General features: G+C 37.1%; 1 protein-coding gene across 7 annotated transcripts in view; it reads right to left on the bottom strand.

The window, feature by feature from the left end:
- The window catches only part of SEMA5A (semaphorin 5A), a 334,133-nt gene that overhangs the window by 135,591 nt on the left and 184,872 nt on the right, over positions 1–13,670 (bottom strand). For all 7 annotated transcript variants that reach the window (XM_033061171.1, XM_033061142.2, XM_033061134.1 and 4 more), the window contains 2 exons: positions 11,285–11,383; positions 9,948–10,161 (listed from right to left, as the gene is read on the bottom strand). In XM_033061171.1, the coding sequence (XP_032917062.1) occupies positions 9,948–10,161; positions 11,285–11,383 (313 nt within the window). The remainder of the gene's footprint in view (positions 1–9,947; positions 10,162–11,284; positions 11,384–13,670) is intronic.

The raw sequence follows: 13,670 nt of genomic DNA, 5'->3' as shown, positions 1-13,670 counted from the left end.
AAGGATGTTCCCCACAGACTCTTCTAAGTTAATGTAAAAAAAAAAAAGAAAAAAAAAAAAAAAGACAACTATATAAAGCCAAGTTAGTGCTTCAACTGGAAATAATATGATTCTTTCTTCTGAAGGCTGAAGACAAACCTACATTTTCTGGGGAGCATGGTCTCTATTCTTAATGTGAAAGCACTTAACAGGAAGACATAATGATTCCCTTTAGTTTATTCTTCCTTTCCACCTGCCAAAGGTGCCATGCATAAGCTTATTTCCCGGGCCCTTTTTACTCAGTGGTGTGGATATAGTCTGAGTGGGTAAAAGGATGAGAGGAACTGTACAGGATTTTTTCTGTGGGTAGAAATGGGAAACAGGAGCCTAAAAGAGCTCCCTGAGAGCACCTGAGGTAATCTTGGCCTCTTCTTACTGTCTGAACTTACGAACACAAAAGTTCACTTGTGCTCTTTAATCCATGTAACTTCCCTTCTTCTGCAGCAATCTAACATGGTTTAATTTACATTGTTAGTGGATGCTACTGCTTCCAGAGTGAACCAAATGACAGGAAAAGATCTAACTTTCTTTAAGGAGGTAACAGCAATTAACCTTAAGGATTTAAAGGTCCAAAGCCTATTTTAAGCAAGTAAGAGCTGAGATTTCCACTGACTGCCCCTGTGAAATGTGACCACTCACATTTAAAGTGCAAGGCATTCGAAGACCCAATTAAAAGGAAACTAACACCAGAAACGATAAAAGAAAGTTAATTTTTTAAAAAATTAACTGGTTTAGACACAGATCAGATTATATATGTATATATTCACACAAAATAAGACATACACACAAAGATATGAATACATAATATATTCAAGATCTTAGGAATCTAGATACTGCTCTAATGTGGAAAGTCTCTCTGGAACTTGTTCACTTGTTCACTGACCTCACTAGATCAATGAATCACACCAGGTTGTTGATCTCTGAAGAGCCATTTCTTCCAAGTAATTGTATCCAGCCAAATGCTTAGAAGCACTAAGTTTTAGAAAGATGTATATGAGGGTTTTTGGATAAACTTCACATTTCATCTAGAAATGTTCTTCAAAAGGGACAGTTAAAGTAAAGAATTTAAGCTTCAGATGTGCCAGGCTATATTATTTCCTTTCATCTCATTAACATAATCAATGAAGTTCAGTTGCAATTTCATTTTGCCATCTCTGTATACTCATTAAGTATATTGATTTAGTTGTGGCTCTTTGCAGCTGCTGGAAAAAAATTAAAGACCTTGCATTGGGCAAGGCATCATTGCTCATGAAGGTTTAGGGACAAATTTTAATCACAGAGTAAAATTTTCCTACAGCATTATATGTCTCAAAAGTAATACATAACTAGTGGTCATCACAGCTAAAACCATCCTCAGGAGCTGAACTGTAAAATGTTAAGTCCTGTATGAAACTGCTGGACATGGTTTATTAATAGCTATTTTTCCTCTGTGTTTCACAATTACCTATGATGCGTGCTAAAAATGCCAACCTGCCACAGAGTAGCTGGCTACCAATCTATTTTCACTATTTCCTTTGCAATGCCATAGCTCTCCACGATTTCTTTTACATTCTTTTCCTTTCGCTAAATTGAAAATTTTATAGATATAGAAGAGCAAGGATAGCAAAATACACTAAAACTGTGTATCCCAGACATTTTTTTTTCCAATCTCCTCTTATATTGCTGATAGATTTTATAATACAATTCAGCATAATCATGGAAGTGGATGCACTCATTACTTTTTTACTGATGTACTCTAATAAATTCTGAAATGCAATTATTTCTTTTCTGAAAAATTGTTTTCAAATATGGTATTACAAAATTCCTTCTTTTATTTCCTGTTGTTTATTTCAAATAAATCTCCTTCATTTTCAAGGTAAAATGTTCTTACATGGCATAATACTTTGCAATTTATTATATTGTTCTGCTGATGCAAATTTGCCAGTGACAAACTTAGTCACAGAAGCCATTCTCTACTCTTACCTAATACTTATTGAAGCCCTTGAAAGTTGCATCTGGAGTTCAGTGGATTTTGTCACCTGTATTCACTGGATAGACACCTTGCAAAGCCGATTATGGAGAAGCAGTGGGGCAAGGGTGAAAAATACATAAGGATTTCATTAATTCACTCTAAATTTCTAGAATTTTGAGTGAGGTATGGGGATCTATCAGAAGATCCAGAAGTTTGGATGGTTACTTAAAATTGGATCCAGAATTCCCATACATAGGAATCTAGTGTTCTTTAATGAGATTTTGCCAACCAGTTGTTGTGGTATGGAAAGAAAACCCAATTATGATGGCTTACCCATGTCTCTCCAAACATTTTCAGTCTTTTTTCTTTTTTCTCTGTTCTAGTTTGGCATGCAGGGAAACAATTAAATGACTTTCCCTGCAGACTTGTGCATTTGGTTTGCATGGCCTAGGCTTGGTAGTGGGGGGACTACAGGGCTGCCTTCTATGAGAAGCTGCCAGAAGCTTTCCCCAGGTTCTGCTGTGCCAATCCCTGGCAGCTCCAACAGATGGACAGACCACTGGCCAAGGCAGGGCCAATTAGAAATAGTGGTAATGCCTCTGTGATAAAAGATTAAAGAAGGAAGAAGAGGTATTGCACAGTTTTAGTTGTGGCCACAGAAGAGAGGAGTCAAAGAATGTGAGAGAAGCAGCCCTGCAAACACCAAGGTCAGTGGAGAAGGAGGGGCAGAAGGTGCTTCAGGAGCCAGAGGTGAGATTTTCCTGCAGCCTGAGGTGAAGACCACAGTGAAGCAGCTGTGCCTCTGCAGCTCATGGAGTTCCACAGGGTTGCAGAAATCCACCTGCAGCCTGTGGAGGAGCCCCATGCCAGAGCAGGTGGATGCCTGACACAGGCTGGGACCCCATGGAAGACAAATGGAAAGAGGAGCCCATGCTTGAGCAGCCTGTCTTTGAAGGACAGCACCTGGTGGGAGAGTGACCCACACTACAGCAGTTTTGGGGAGCACTGCTGTTTGTGGGGTGGACTCACACTGGAGGAGTTCATGGAGAACTACCTCCCCACAGTGCAGCAGGGAAACAACTCCACTCCCCGGGCAAAGGGAGAAGCCATGGTGATGAATTGACCATAAATCCCCATTCCCTGCCTCCCTGCACTACTGGGGTAAGAGATAGAACTGGGAAGAAGGGAGGCATAGAGGGGAAATTGGAGGGTTTTAAGGTTTTATTTTACTTCTCATTATCCTGCTCTGATTTTGTTAACAATAAATTCAATTTATATCTCTAACTTGAGCCCATTTAGCCCATGGTGATATTTGGTGAGTGGTCTCTCCCTGGTCATATCTTGACTCATGAACCCTTCATTATATTTTCTCTCCCCATTCAGCTGCAGAGGGGAGTGACAGAGAGGCACGGTTGGTAAGTGCCTGGAATACAGATAATATCAACCCATTGCAACCTGCTTCTCTTTTTCTTTTTTTTTTTTTTTTTTTTTTTTTTTTCCCATAGCAAAAAGGAAACCAATTGCATAATCATCCTCTTCTCCCTTCACATTAAGGCTTGGTATGTTTGATGTTGACATTCCAGCGCTGCCTCCAATATTTCTGTCACAGGATTACATAGGATCACAGAATGAGTCAGGTGAGAAGGAGCATCTAACCTCCCTGCTCAAGTCGAGTCATCCAAAAGTACATTGGACAGGATCGTGTCCAGACTGTTCTTGAATGCCCCCAGCGAATTAGAGTCCACAACCTCTGTGGGTAATGTGTTCCAGTGCACAGTAAAGACATTATTCCTCATATTTAGGTAACCTTTCAGTCCCCTCCTTTCTTTGATAAATGCTGGTTTTCGTGTGGTCATGTTCCCTAAAACTTGAAATTTTCCACCTTCCCCTGACTGAGATGCATTTCAGTCCTAAGTTCTTTCATTCTCTCTGGGTCACTGTGTATCACAGGTTTGTGCATTAACGAGGCTCCCACTCCTGTTGTGCCTCTCCACAGTTGGGAACAGATGATGGGCTTGCAGAAGTGTTCTCCTTCCTCATTCAGCCTCTCTGACTGTCACCTGACATAAGCAAGCTAGATAAGATGTAAAAGAGCAGGCTCTGTCTCCAAGAGCCCCATTGTGTTTTTAATAAATGGTAGGTGGATCTTGCTTTTTACCTAGCGGATATAAGAAGTAAAAATATCTTAATCCATGGGCAGTGCTTCTTGTCTACTTTTCAAGTAGGTAAGGAAATGCTATGAAGGTGTTTTGTAATAACTTAGTCTGGCAGTGGAAAAAGGAAGTCAGAGGAGGCACCTCCACCTCACACCAACTTACTGCTCTCCTATTCTGTCACTGCCATCAGGGAGAAGATGGACAAATTTGAAAGGAAAAACACAGCTTAAATGCTCAAATTTTTCCTCTGGTAGCTGCTCCAGTGAAGAAGCCTAACGACAGGTTTCAAAACTAGCAGGTATTTTCTCTCCAATTTTAGGATACTGGCAAAAATGATGATACATCCAAAAGAAAAGAACCAACCTTATGGTGGAACAATAAAAAAATGTAATTATTTATCTTCTTGCAAAATAAGCAAAATTGGTAGAATATGCTTTGCACATTTTTCAGTCAGGTCTCTTACCTGAAAGAGTAAATTGCACATTCAAGCACACACTGGTTTTGAGTTACATGAAGTATTACATAATAAAGAAAAGTTTGCACTAGGTAATTACAAGGCTTTTCATTAAAAGTCAGAAAAATGAAAGGATAACACTGAATTATTATAGCCATTTCCATTAATCCTTAAAAGCAAAATTGAAATAACTAATTTTATTCTTAGATCATAAATTCTGTCTGCACATCCTACTAGCAGCAAAAGTTATAATAGAAGTCTGCTAACAAACAATAATAGGCATTGATTCAGAGTTGTATTAAACCCCTCTAACCAAACCACCTTTGTAAGAATTTTACTCTTACTATTACTTGTTAAGACTAAAAATAGCTGCTCTGGGTTAATAATCTTTTTACTAGTGTTTTTAAGAAAGTGATCTCAGAAGAATCACTTTAGTAAGAGTATCTAATAACCAAATCCTTAGGACAGCAAGAGGAAAAATGGTAATATTATGTCTACCAGTAAAGCAGAATAATCTAAACACTCATCTTCTTAGAAGGAAAGGCTTCCAATTTTATTTTATTTTATTTTATTTTATTTTATTTTATTTTACTTTATTTCTACATCTGATATAGGATTACACTTTAATCATCTATGGTCTGCCCACTGATGAAATGTTGTGACATTTAGAACAGTTTATTTTTATTTAATATGTTCCAATAGCATCTATCATTGCATGTCTAGGGTAAAGAAAACAGCTATAATCATTTCAAGGTAGTTGGAGACCCATGCAATTGTAAGGAAAGCCATTTGACAAATTATGAAACTAAATGCTGTAGTGTTTCTTTGTGTGATGGAAGAGACAGGGATTTCCTTTTTTTTAATGTTTTGCTGTTTTATTGGCTCTGGAAAGCAAACAGACATTATAGACTAAGGCAAACTTTCACACTGAGGTATCAGATAACATTTAGCGATTTAAAGAGCTGTATTGAAAGGAAAAATACCTATACTAATTGTAAATGTTGGACTGCAGAAAAGGTTTCTAAGTTTAAACAGTGAAGGCTTTTCCTTGCCAATCTGGACATGCTGCAGCTGTGGATTGCAAATACAACTATTAAATTTACTTCTGTTCTCTAGAAAAAACTATGACAAATTCTGCCCCCGTTGCACTTTGCAGATTGACTCTACAGAGAAGTCTAATTAGAAGCATACCATGTCAACTCCAGATAAGATTTAAACATTGTAATACTGAGAGCTTAAAGACACTGAAATTGACAGCATGCCAGCTTAATGAAAGAATAATTTATTTTTTTATCAATTAATAATGTCCATAGCAGACTGCTAATGCAGACTATTCTTCTCATGAAACACTACCAGGGAAATTTTAAAACATCCCAGCAACATGCTGCCCTTTACTCACCTGAGCAGCTGGTTGAAGCTCAGGGTCTCGCTGACTGCTTTGGTCAAAAGAAATCAGTGGGAGAGATGTCTGCTCTAGACATAATCCTCAGTGTGTTCTCTATCACCTCAAACTGTTTCTCAAGCAGAGAAACACTTGAACTTGACTCAGAGAGAAAGAGAGGCTACACAGCAGAACAGGACACCTTACAGAGTAAATTCCTGGTAAGCAGTCTTTCCACTTTCTTCACCTGTTTGTGCATATGCACATATTCATGTAAGTAACTTCAGGCATTACATTTTCCTTTGTACAGGAAAAGAGAATGCCAAAATATGACATCATGGGAAGGAGAGTTGGGCTCTCCATTTCACATTTGCAGGCTTACTGTCCTGCAGCCAACTGGGCTGTTGGATGGGGAGAGAGCTGGTTTGCAGCCCTTGTTAACTCCTCTGGGTGTTCCCTTTGAGAACACTGACACAGCTACAAAGTACTGACAGGGCTGGCAAGAGGATAACACAGGGTCTGTCTCTCCCTGCATTGTCTCTTGATAAATTCTTTGTGAGCAGCCCATGCCCTGCTGAGCTAAGGTGAGTGCTCAGGTCATACCACTACAGTGGCCTGGTGCTTTCAGTGGCATCTGATCATGGAGATGAGCAGAATTTCTGCATGGTTACAACTGTGGTCACAAACCTGCTCATTGCCTTTGGGCGAGCTGCATTTGATGTTGTCTACAGGAGCACCAGGAAATAGCATTGATAAACAACATCAATTTCTTTTTCTAGAAGCAGAGGGAAGTTCTGAAGTAAAAAAAAAATGTAACTGGTGATCTTATTCAGAGATATTCAAGAGCTAAATAGATTACTACTGTAAATCTTAAAAGAGCCTAGGTTCAATAAGTACCAACAGATGCTTTTTTCCTCCCTCAATGAGGATGGCATGACTGTGAACAGTCTAAAATTTTCCAAAATAGGAAAAACTTTAAGGAAATGTGCAGATGTCTTTAACATTTGGTAAACTGTGCTTTCTGCCAATAAAAACTTTTAAACCAAACAAAATCCAAGGAGTCAAGTCCTGAAGCATGTTGTCTAGTAGGTGAAGAAACAGCATGTCCAGAGAGACTTAAAGATGACTCCTCAATTACTAGCTCCAGTCAGAAATAGGGTTTCTGTGTTGGCAGGGTTGCTGTGCTGTCCATATAGCTTTTTGGACTTTTGCCAGTTCAAAATCTTTGTGCTTCACATTAATTTTCCTTTTTCCCTTCAGTTACATTCTCTCAGCATACTTCTGTAGCTTAATTTAACACATATGCTGAATAATTAATACTTTTAACTGAAATAACCAACTCTTTGTCACCCCAGATAAGATGTTGAGTGCATCAAGAAAATGAGAATTCAGAAATGAAAGTTCCCTGATTTCTCCATAATCTTCCAATGTTAAGCAACTGCTCAGAATATTGCTCAGTAAATAGCTGCTAATTTATGTATTCAGCTGATGTGGATTCTTCCAGGCCTATCAAGCCCCCAGTAGAAGGCAGGATTCAATAATAAATATGTGTCCCTGAGGAATTCAGGTCAACAACTTAAATGTATTTTATTTGTAAATCTGTGATTCCTGAAGCTGAAATCACATCATGGTAACATGAGATCTCACCCCAACTACCTGACACATCAGCTCCATTTTCCCCTCCCACACTGTATAACATTGTTCCTGTGACTACAGACCTTCTGACAAATAAGATTAGGAACAAGTTTTCTCCAGTGATGTAGATTTAGAGCTTTTTAAATCAAGATCCTGCACTAAAAGGTGCAGTGAACACCAAGAGCAGACTGCCTAGGCATACAGGCATGACCTTTCTGCCTGACTGATGCAGGATTGAAGATCCCTGTAATTACTGTGCTAGCCACTAAAACCAACAATGTCTTTATTGCATAGCAATAAAGCACAGAACGATCACAAGCAGAGTACAACCATCATCCCCAGACATTATTTGATTTGGTCCCACAAGATTCACAGAACAGAAAATCCAAGTGAGAAAAACCAGGGGGCTTCTGAGGAAAACTTTGCGTTGGAAACACTGACAGACACAGGCATGTGAACACCTCAAATGAGGCTGAATTACAGTAACTGTGAGCTACTGCTGCATAACAGATATTGACCAGGGAGCTTTCAATACAGTTGATACCTTACTTTTCTTGCAGGATTATAGATCTGTGTTACTTTCTCAGTGAAAGCAGCAAAATCTTCCCTTCAATCCAAGCACTGAAAAACTAATGTAGTTTCTTGGCACTGAATCATAAAAGCACGCAAATTGACATAAAAGCAGATGAATCCCCCATTCCTAGCTACCTTAGAAAATATTCCCCTTTCCTTTAATATAGTCAACTCCGCTGCTTTGAGTCTTTTATTGGACTTACTTTACCTAGCTCCAATTACAAAACTCATCTTTTTCTTCTTCCCCAAAGATAAAAGCTACAGGGTCCTGGTAACTTAATTATAAGCAGCTTTGAGTCAGAAGAATGAACTCTAACGGAGAATGTATAAGTACATCTGAAGCTTTTAATGCACAAAATGTGAATACAGTGAATATGATTAATTAGAGAAGCCTAGAGGGAATTTTAGTGTGCCTTTGGCATAAAAATATCCAGTTAAGCTGCAAATTCTATGTGAAGAATTTTTCCCCTTTGACAAAAGCACACAGGTGTGGCACAGCAATTAGTTCCAATACCAAGCTGAGTGGACAAAGGGTGCCTGAACAGGGATGTATACACAATTAGTTCATTTTTCCCCTCCCTTCTTTTGCACTGCTATAATTCTGTTATGTTCCACACAATTAAAGATTTTTTTTGCTGTTGTTAATTAACATTCTAAAATCATCCAACCTTTAGAAAAGGTCACAAATTACTGTGAGCTACCTCTGTTGGGTTCATTGTTCAAATAAAATATATCAATCGTAACAGTACAATTCAGCTTTCACATTATATGAGAATATAACTGCGAATAAATATAAATGAGAAATAAAATGTGTTACTTGCAGCTGACCAAATGTTCTGAAGCTAGCAGGATTTATATTTGTATTTAATTTTCAACATGAGAATAATCCCATCATAACATGAAATGTACTGTAGGAATAGTGAGTGTTGTATCACGTAATATGTATTATGATTTTTTTTTTCCTCTGGAACAGGCATGGGCAAACTATAATATACATAACTTCACACTTTAGGTTTAATAATATTTTTAATTTTAGAAGAATCTGCTTCCTTTTTTTGATAATAAGCAAAATGGTAACTCAGTCTGTCTCATCTCAGGAATACCTATCTGTTTACAGCTCCTCCCAGCTGCAAATCCTCATCACGTGATTAACATCCATGACACAAAATTGACTGCTAAACACAATTATATGATATGTTTTGTAAACAATTCCCTATCCTTTGGCTATAATAAGTGTCAAAAATGTCAGTCTGCCACCTAAGCAGCTTGAAAGCTGAACTTTTTCCACTTGTCAAGGCTGGGACCTGCAGGGAAAGTCAGGAAAATTCAGTCCATTCTAAACTGTTTATTTCCTGCCTTAGGTTTTTGAGGAACTCAGAAAAAAAATGCTCAGTGCAAACTGCTGCTCAAAGCTGACTCAGCTTTGCCATGTACTGTATATGCATCTCATCCCTGTGCCTGCAAAAATGATATATATTAAAGGGCACATCTACGAACTTCAGCTATATTAACTAAATTCCATAATGCTTACACTACTAAAATAATATATGCACTAATATATAATATAAAATAATATATACACTAATATTTACATAATACTTACGCTAATAAAATAATATATTAAAAAGTAAAATAATTTAAAAGTTAAATAAAAAATACTCCAAGAACATTCAGATTCCAAAAATATTCAGAATGGAATTTCAATACCATGAATATGATGAGTTAAAAAGATGAATCCCACAGTCCATCAGCACTCACCATTCAGCCACTTGGAGTTGTACTGGGCAGTTCGGAGAGGAGGAAGGGCCCCCAGACTTCGATAAATAGCAGGATCCCTTCCTGGAAAATCCATGGCTGTAGCAGCATATAATTCTCCACTGGAAGTGAGAAGAGCAGTAGAGTTGTGCTGGGGACTGTAGGGACAACGAGCCATGCCACTGATTTGGTCGTGTATCTCTGTCAAGTTGCTTAACTGTAAAATAATTAGAAAAAGGTACTAAAATTACCTAAAAATTATCATTTCAGCCAAGCTGCATCAATCTGAGCAAAATCCTATGACAAACACCTGTTATTTGCTTTAGTATTGTACAATAGTGATGAGCCAACCTCTACATCAATCTGAAGTTGTCTCATACAGAAAGTCTTACTGTAATGCTGTCAGATCTCATTTTTGTCCTTTTGATATTTAAAGCATGCATGTCAGTCATTATCCACCAGGCCTAGATGTTTTCTATTAGAAGGGGCACAAAAATTAGTTATCTCTGCAAAGATTGTTATTAGGGAAAATAAAACTAAACCTCATTGCCAGAATCAATAAAGCCACCATAGCAGACAACAACAAAAAACCTATTATTTTTTCAGTTGGTGTCTTTTAGGAAAAAACCTCACATGAAAAATAACAGTAAGAAAAAGATCTTTCCAAGTCAGCAGAATCATTACTGATTTAGGAGCACAAATACTTTCAGCCATAAACCACTGCATGATGTTAATATACTATTTGAAAATAAAGGTGCAATGAGTTTAGATATAATAAATCTGCCAATGAGTTTTTTAGTAATACAGCTATTTTTGTATTCTTCTCCCCTCCTGAATCAAATAGGCAGCCTAGTCTAAACAGTGACATTTGATACTTATTATGACTATTACTGATGCTGCAATTAGGCTTTTTCAGAGCCTATTTTTTTGAGAATGACAGATCTCAGTCAAGATTTCTCATTCTCACCAGCCAGAAATCACCAATACAAGTACTCTCATTTCTCCAGAACTACACATACAAGTATGCACATTTTATAACTAAACCTATTGATGCCAATCAAATCTGACAGACAATAAACACCCAAGATTTATAAAAATTGGCATGTAGGAGAAACTGAGCTGCTCATAGCTATGTGTCTCCCATAGCTGAGGAAAAGACTGCAAAAAGAGATTGGATAGCTCTCCTGTTTGGCCTGCCACCAGCTAAACCAGCCTTTCACACATCAGGTCACCCATCAATACCCAAATAGCCAGTTCTCAGCCACAACATGCTCCGCCTTTTAATCTGCTGGCTCAGAACGGGGACTTTAGCTTGAGGGGCAAAACCTTTTAGCTCTTACCGTGCGATTGGTGCAGATTGGGGTGAATGCGTTGGTTCCACAGGTAAAGAGATGGTTGCCTCCAACAAGAAGAACTCGAATATAGTTCTGGCATTCCTCCTGCCACAGAGAAAAGAAAGAATATATTCAGCGAAACTGAAAAGTACAGAAGATACTAATAACACTTTGCTTTCCAGAGTTATTTATCCATACAGAAACATTCAAGGTAAACAATGCTTAAGCATACCTGAGCTAGCAGTCATAATATGCACAGATTTCTCATTCACACACAATGCATCCATCAGACTTTCTGAAAAGTTCTTAATAGGATAACAATAAACCTCTCTAGTACTAAAGATTTTCTCTGAGGATATATGTCAAAGGCTTTGCTAAATTTTGAACTGATAGTTCAGATAGACGATCTGATAGATGCTGACTTAAATAATACAGTACTGTCACAGGAGATCAGAATATGACTTCAAAGACAGATTTGGCCAAGGAAGGAAGTTGTGAGGAAAACGAGGAAGAACAAGTTGTTAGTAACAAAAATATAATGAGACTAGTGAAAATAAAACTATTGAGATGTTCAAATGAGGATTTGCTACTACTAATTTCATAATTTACCCTGTTTTATTCAAAGCATCTCCTTTCCTATTAATTCAAAGTTTCTCAAATACCACATTACCACAATACAAAGATGCTCACCCTGAGGAATAATTTGACAAGTTTCTTACCCCATTAGGATGGATAAAGGCTTTATGATGTTCATATCTATCATTTCATGAGCTACAAATCAACAGCAATTTCTACTGTAAATTCAAACAGAAAGCTTTGTCCTGCAACACTAAAAATCTCCCACAACTGTGTGAGGAAAAATTCAAAAACTTTTCTTGAAAAAAAGTCAATGTCCATATCCAATAAAATGATCAACAATATGTTCGGAGAAAATAAAGTTTCCTGGAAACTTATATTTGAAGGCTCTCTAGCATTCACCACAAGATAGTCTCATAAAAAGTCTGAAAAAGGCCTTATGAAAATACAGTTGAGCAATTCCAGCCAATATTAAGTGAAATCATGTAAGTAAATCCATTCAATAGTAATAGCACAGAAGTCCCATTATCTGACCTACAATTATATTAAATGGATTGCTTGTTTATCTTGAAAATAGACTCTCATCCTGGAAGACAACAAATATAATCCTGAATAAATTGAACAGGCACAAAATATACTGCAAAAGAAGATTGGGAAAATAACTTAAAGGTCTCTGAGAAAACTTAAAGAATTTATCTTCTATACTTTTCCTCATAAAAGTCTAGTTAAAAATAAACTCAAAAAATCCTCTAAAATCTCAGGAAAGAAACTACCTCTTAGAAAAAATATCTCTCAAACTCACATTTGCATTAGTTTCTTATGAAAAAGTAGCTTTTAAATGTTTCCTTTTGAGCATTTTAGAGCAAGAGACAAATATCCTAGAAGTAAGATTTGATTCCTGTTGGGTAAAAAATATGAAGTTTTTATATTGAACTTTATAAAACTGTCATCCTAATATTCTTTAAACCACAAAGAAGCTAATACATAATGATATAACCAAGTTGGGCAATGCAACAAGCCATTAAACAGTATTTATTTCACAACTTGGCAGTGTTGGTAGTTTTGGCAGTTTCCTTGTATCAGACTGCTTTAACTCCATCACCGAAAAAAACCCAAAAAAAACTAACCCTAAACTCAAAGACAACCTTTTGGGGATTGGTTTTGGTTTTTCATTGGAAAGGTGCTCAAGGAAGTTCACAGAATGTAAGATAGTAATTTATTCATTGGTCTGTTTCAATCCTGCCCTTTGCAACAAGGCATGGAATGTATGTGTAGGAAAAATAAGTGGGGTCTGACATTACAACCAATCCAACCTCTCCTCTTCATATTCCAGAGTTCTCTGAAATAGTCTTATTTCCAAATTACTTGCACGCTGATCACCCACTCATTTTGTTCAAAAATAATGCTAATTTCTTAAACTCTGACATTCTTGGGAATCACAAGATTCTTTCTTTAATGTTCCCAAGTCCTGTGCCAACTTGACAACAATCCATACTGCAACAGGGCAAATAAGACATCTCACATGGAATTTTTGTCGGGAACGCAGTGCAAAAAATGGAAAATGAAAGAATAAAATTTTAAAACTGGTTACTTTTTTAATTTGAAAAAATATCCACATTAATACAAAATAAAAATTTTAAAAATTGGTTGTGAATAAAACTATCACTTCTCAAAAATATACTGAAAAAGGACTTCACTATTTAGTCACTTCAATTGTTCAGAGATACTTTTCTAGCTCTGAAGTCAAGTTTGGCTGTACTGATTCACTTCTGACACATGCAAAGATGAGATGTATGTTGTAGAAGTGACAAAGAAC

Source organism: Catharus ustulatus, chromosome 1 (genome assembly GCF_009819885.2).
Source record: "Catharus ustulatus isolate bCatUst1 chromosome 1, bCatUst1.pri.v2, whole genome shotgun sequence".
NCBI lineage: Eukaryota > Metazoa > Chordata > Aves > Passeriformes > Turdidae > Catharus > Catharus ustulatus.
Note: the sequence above shows the minus strand (reverse complement) of the source record. Positions and strands in the feature narration are given on the sequence as shown.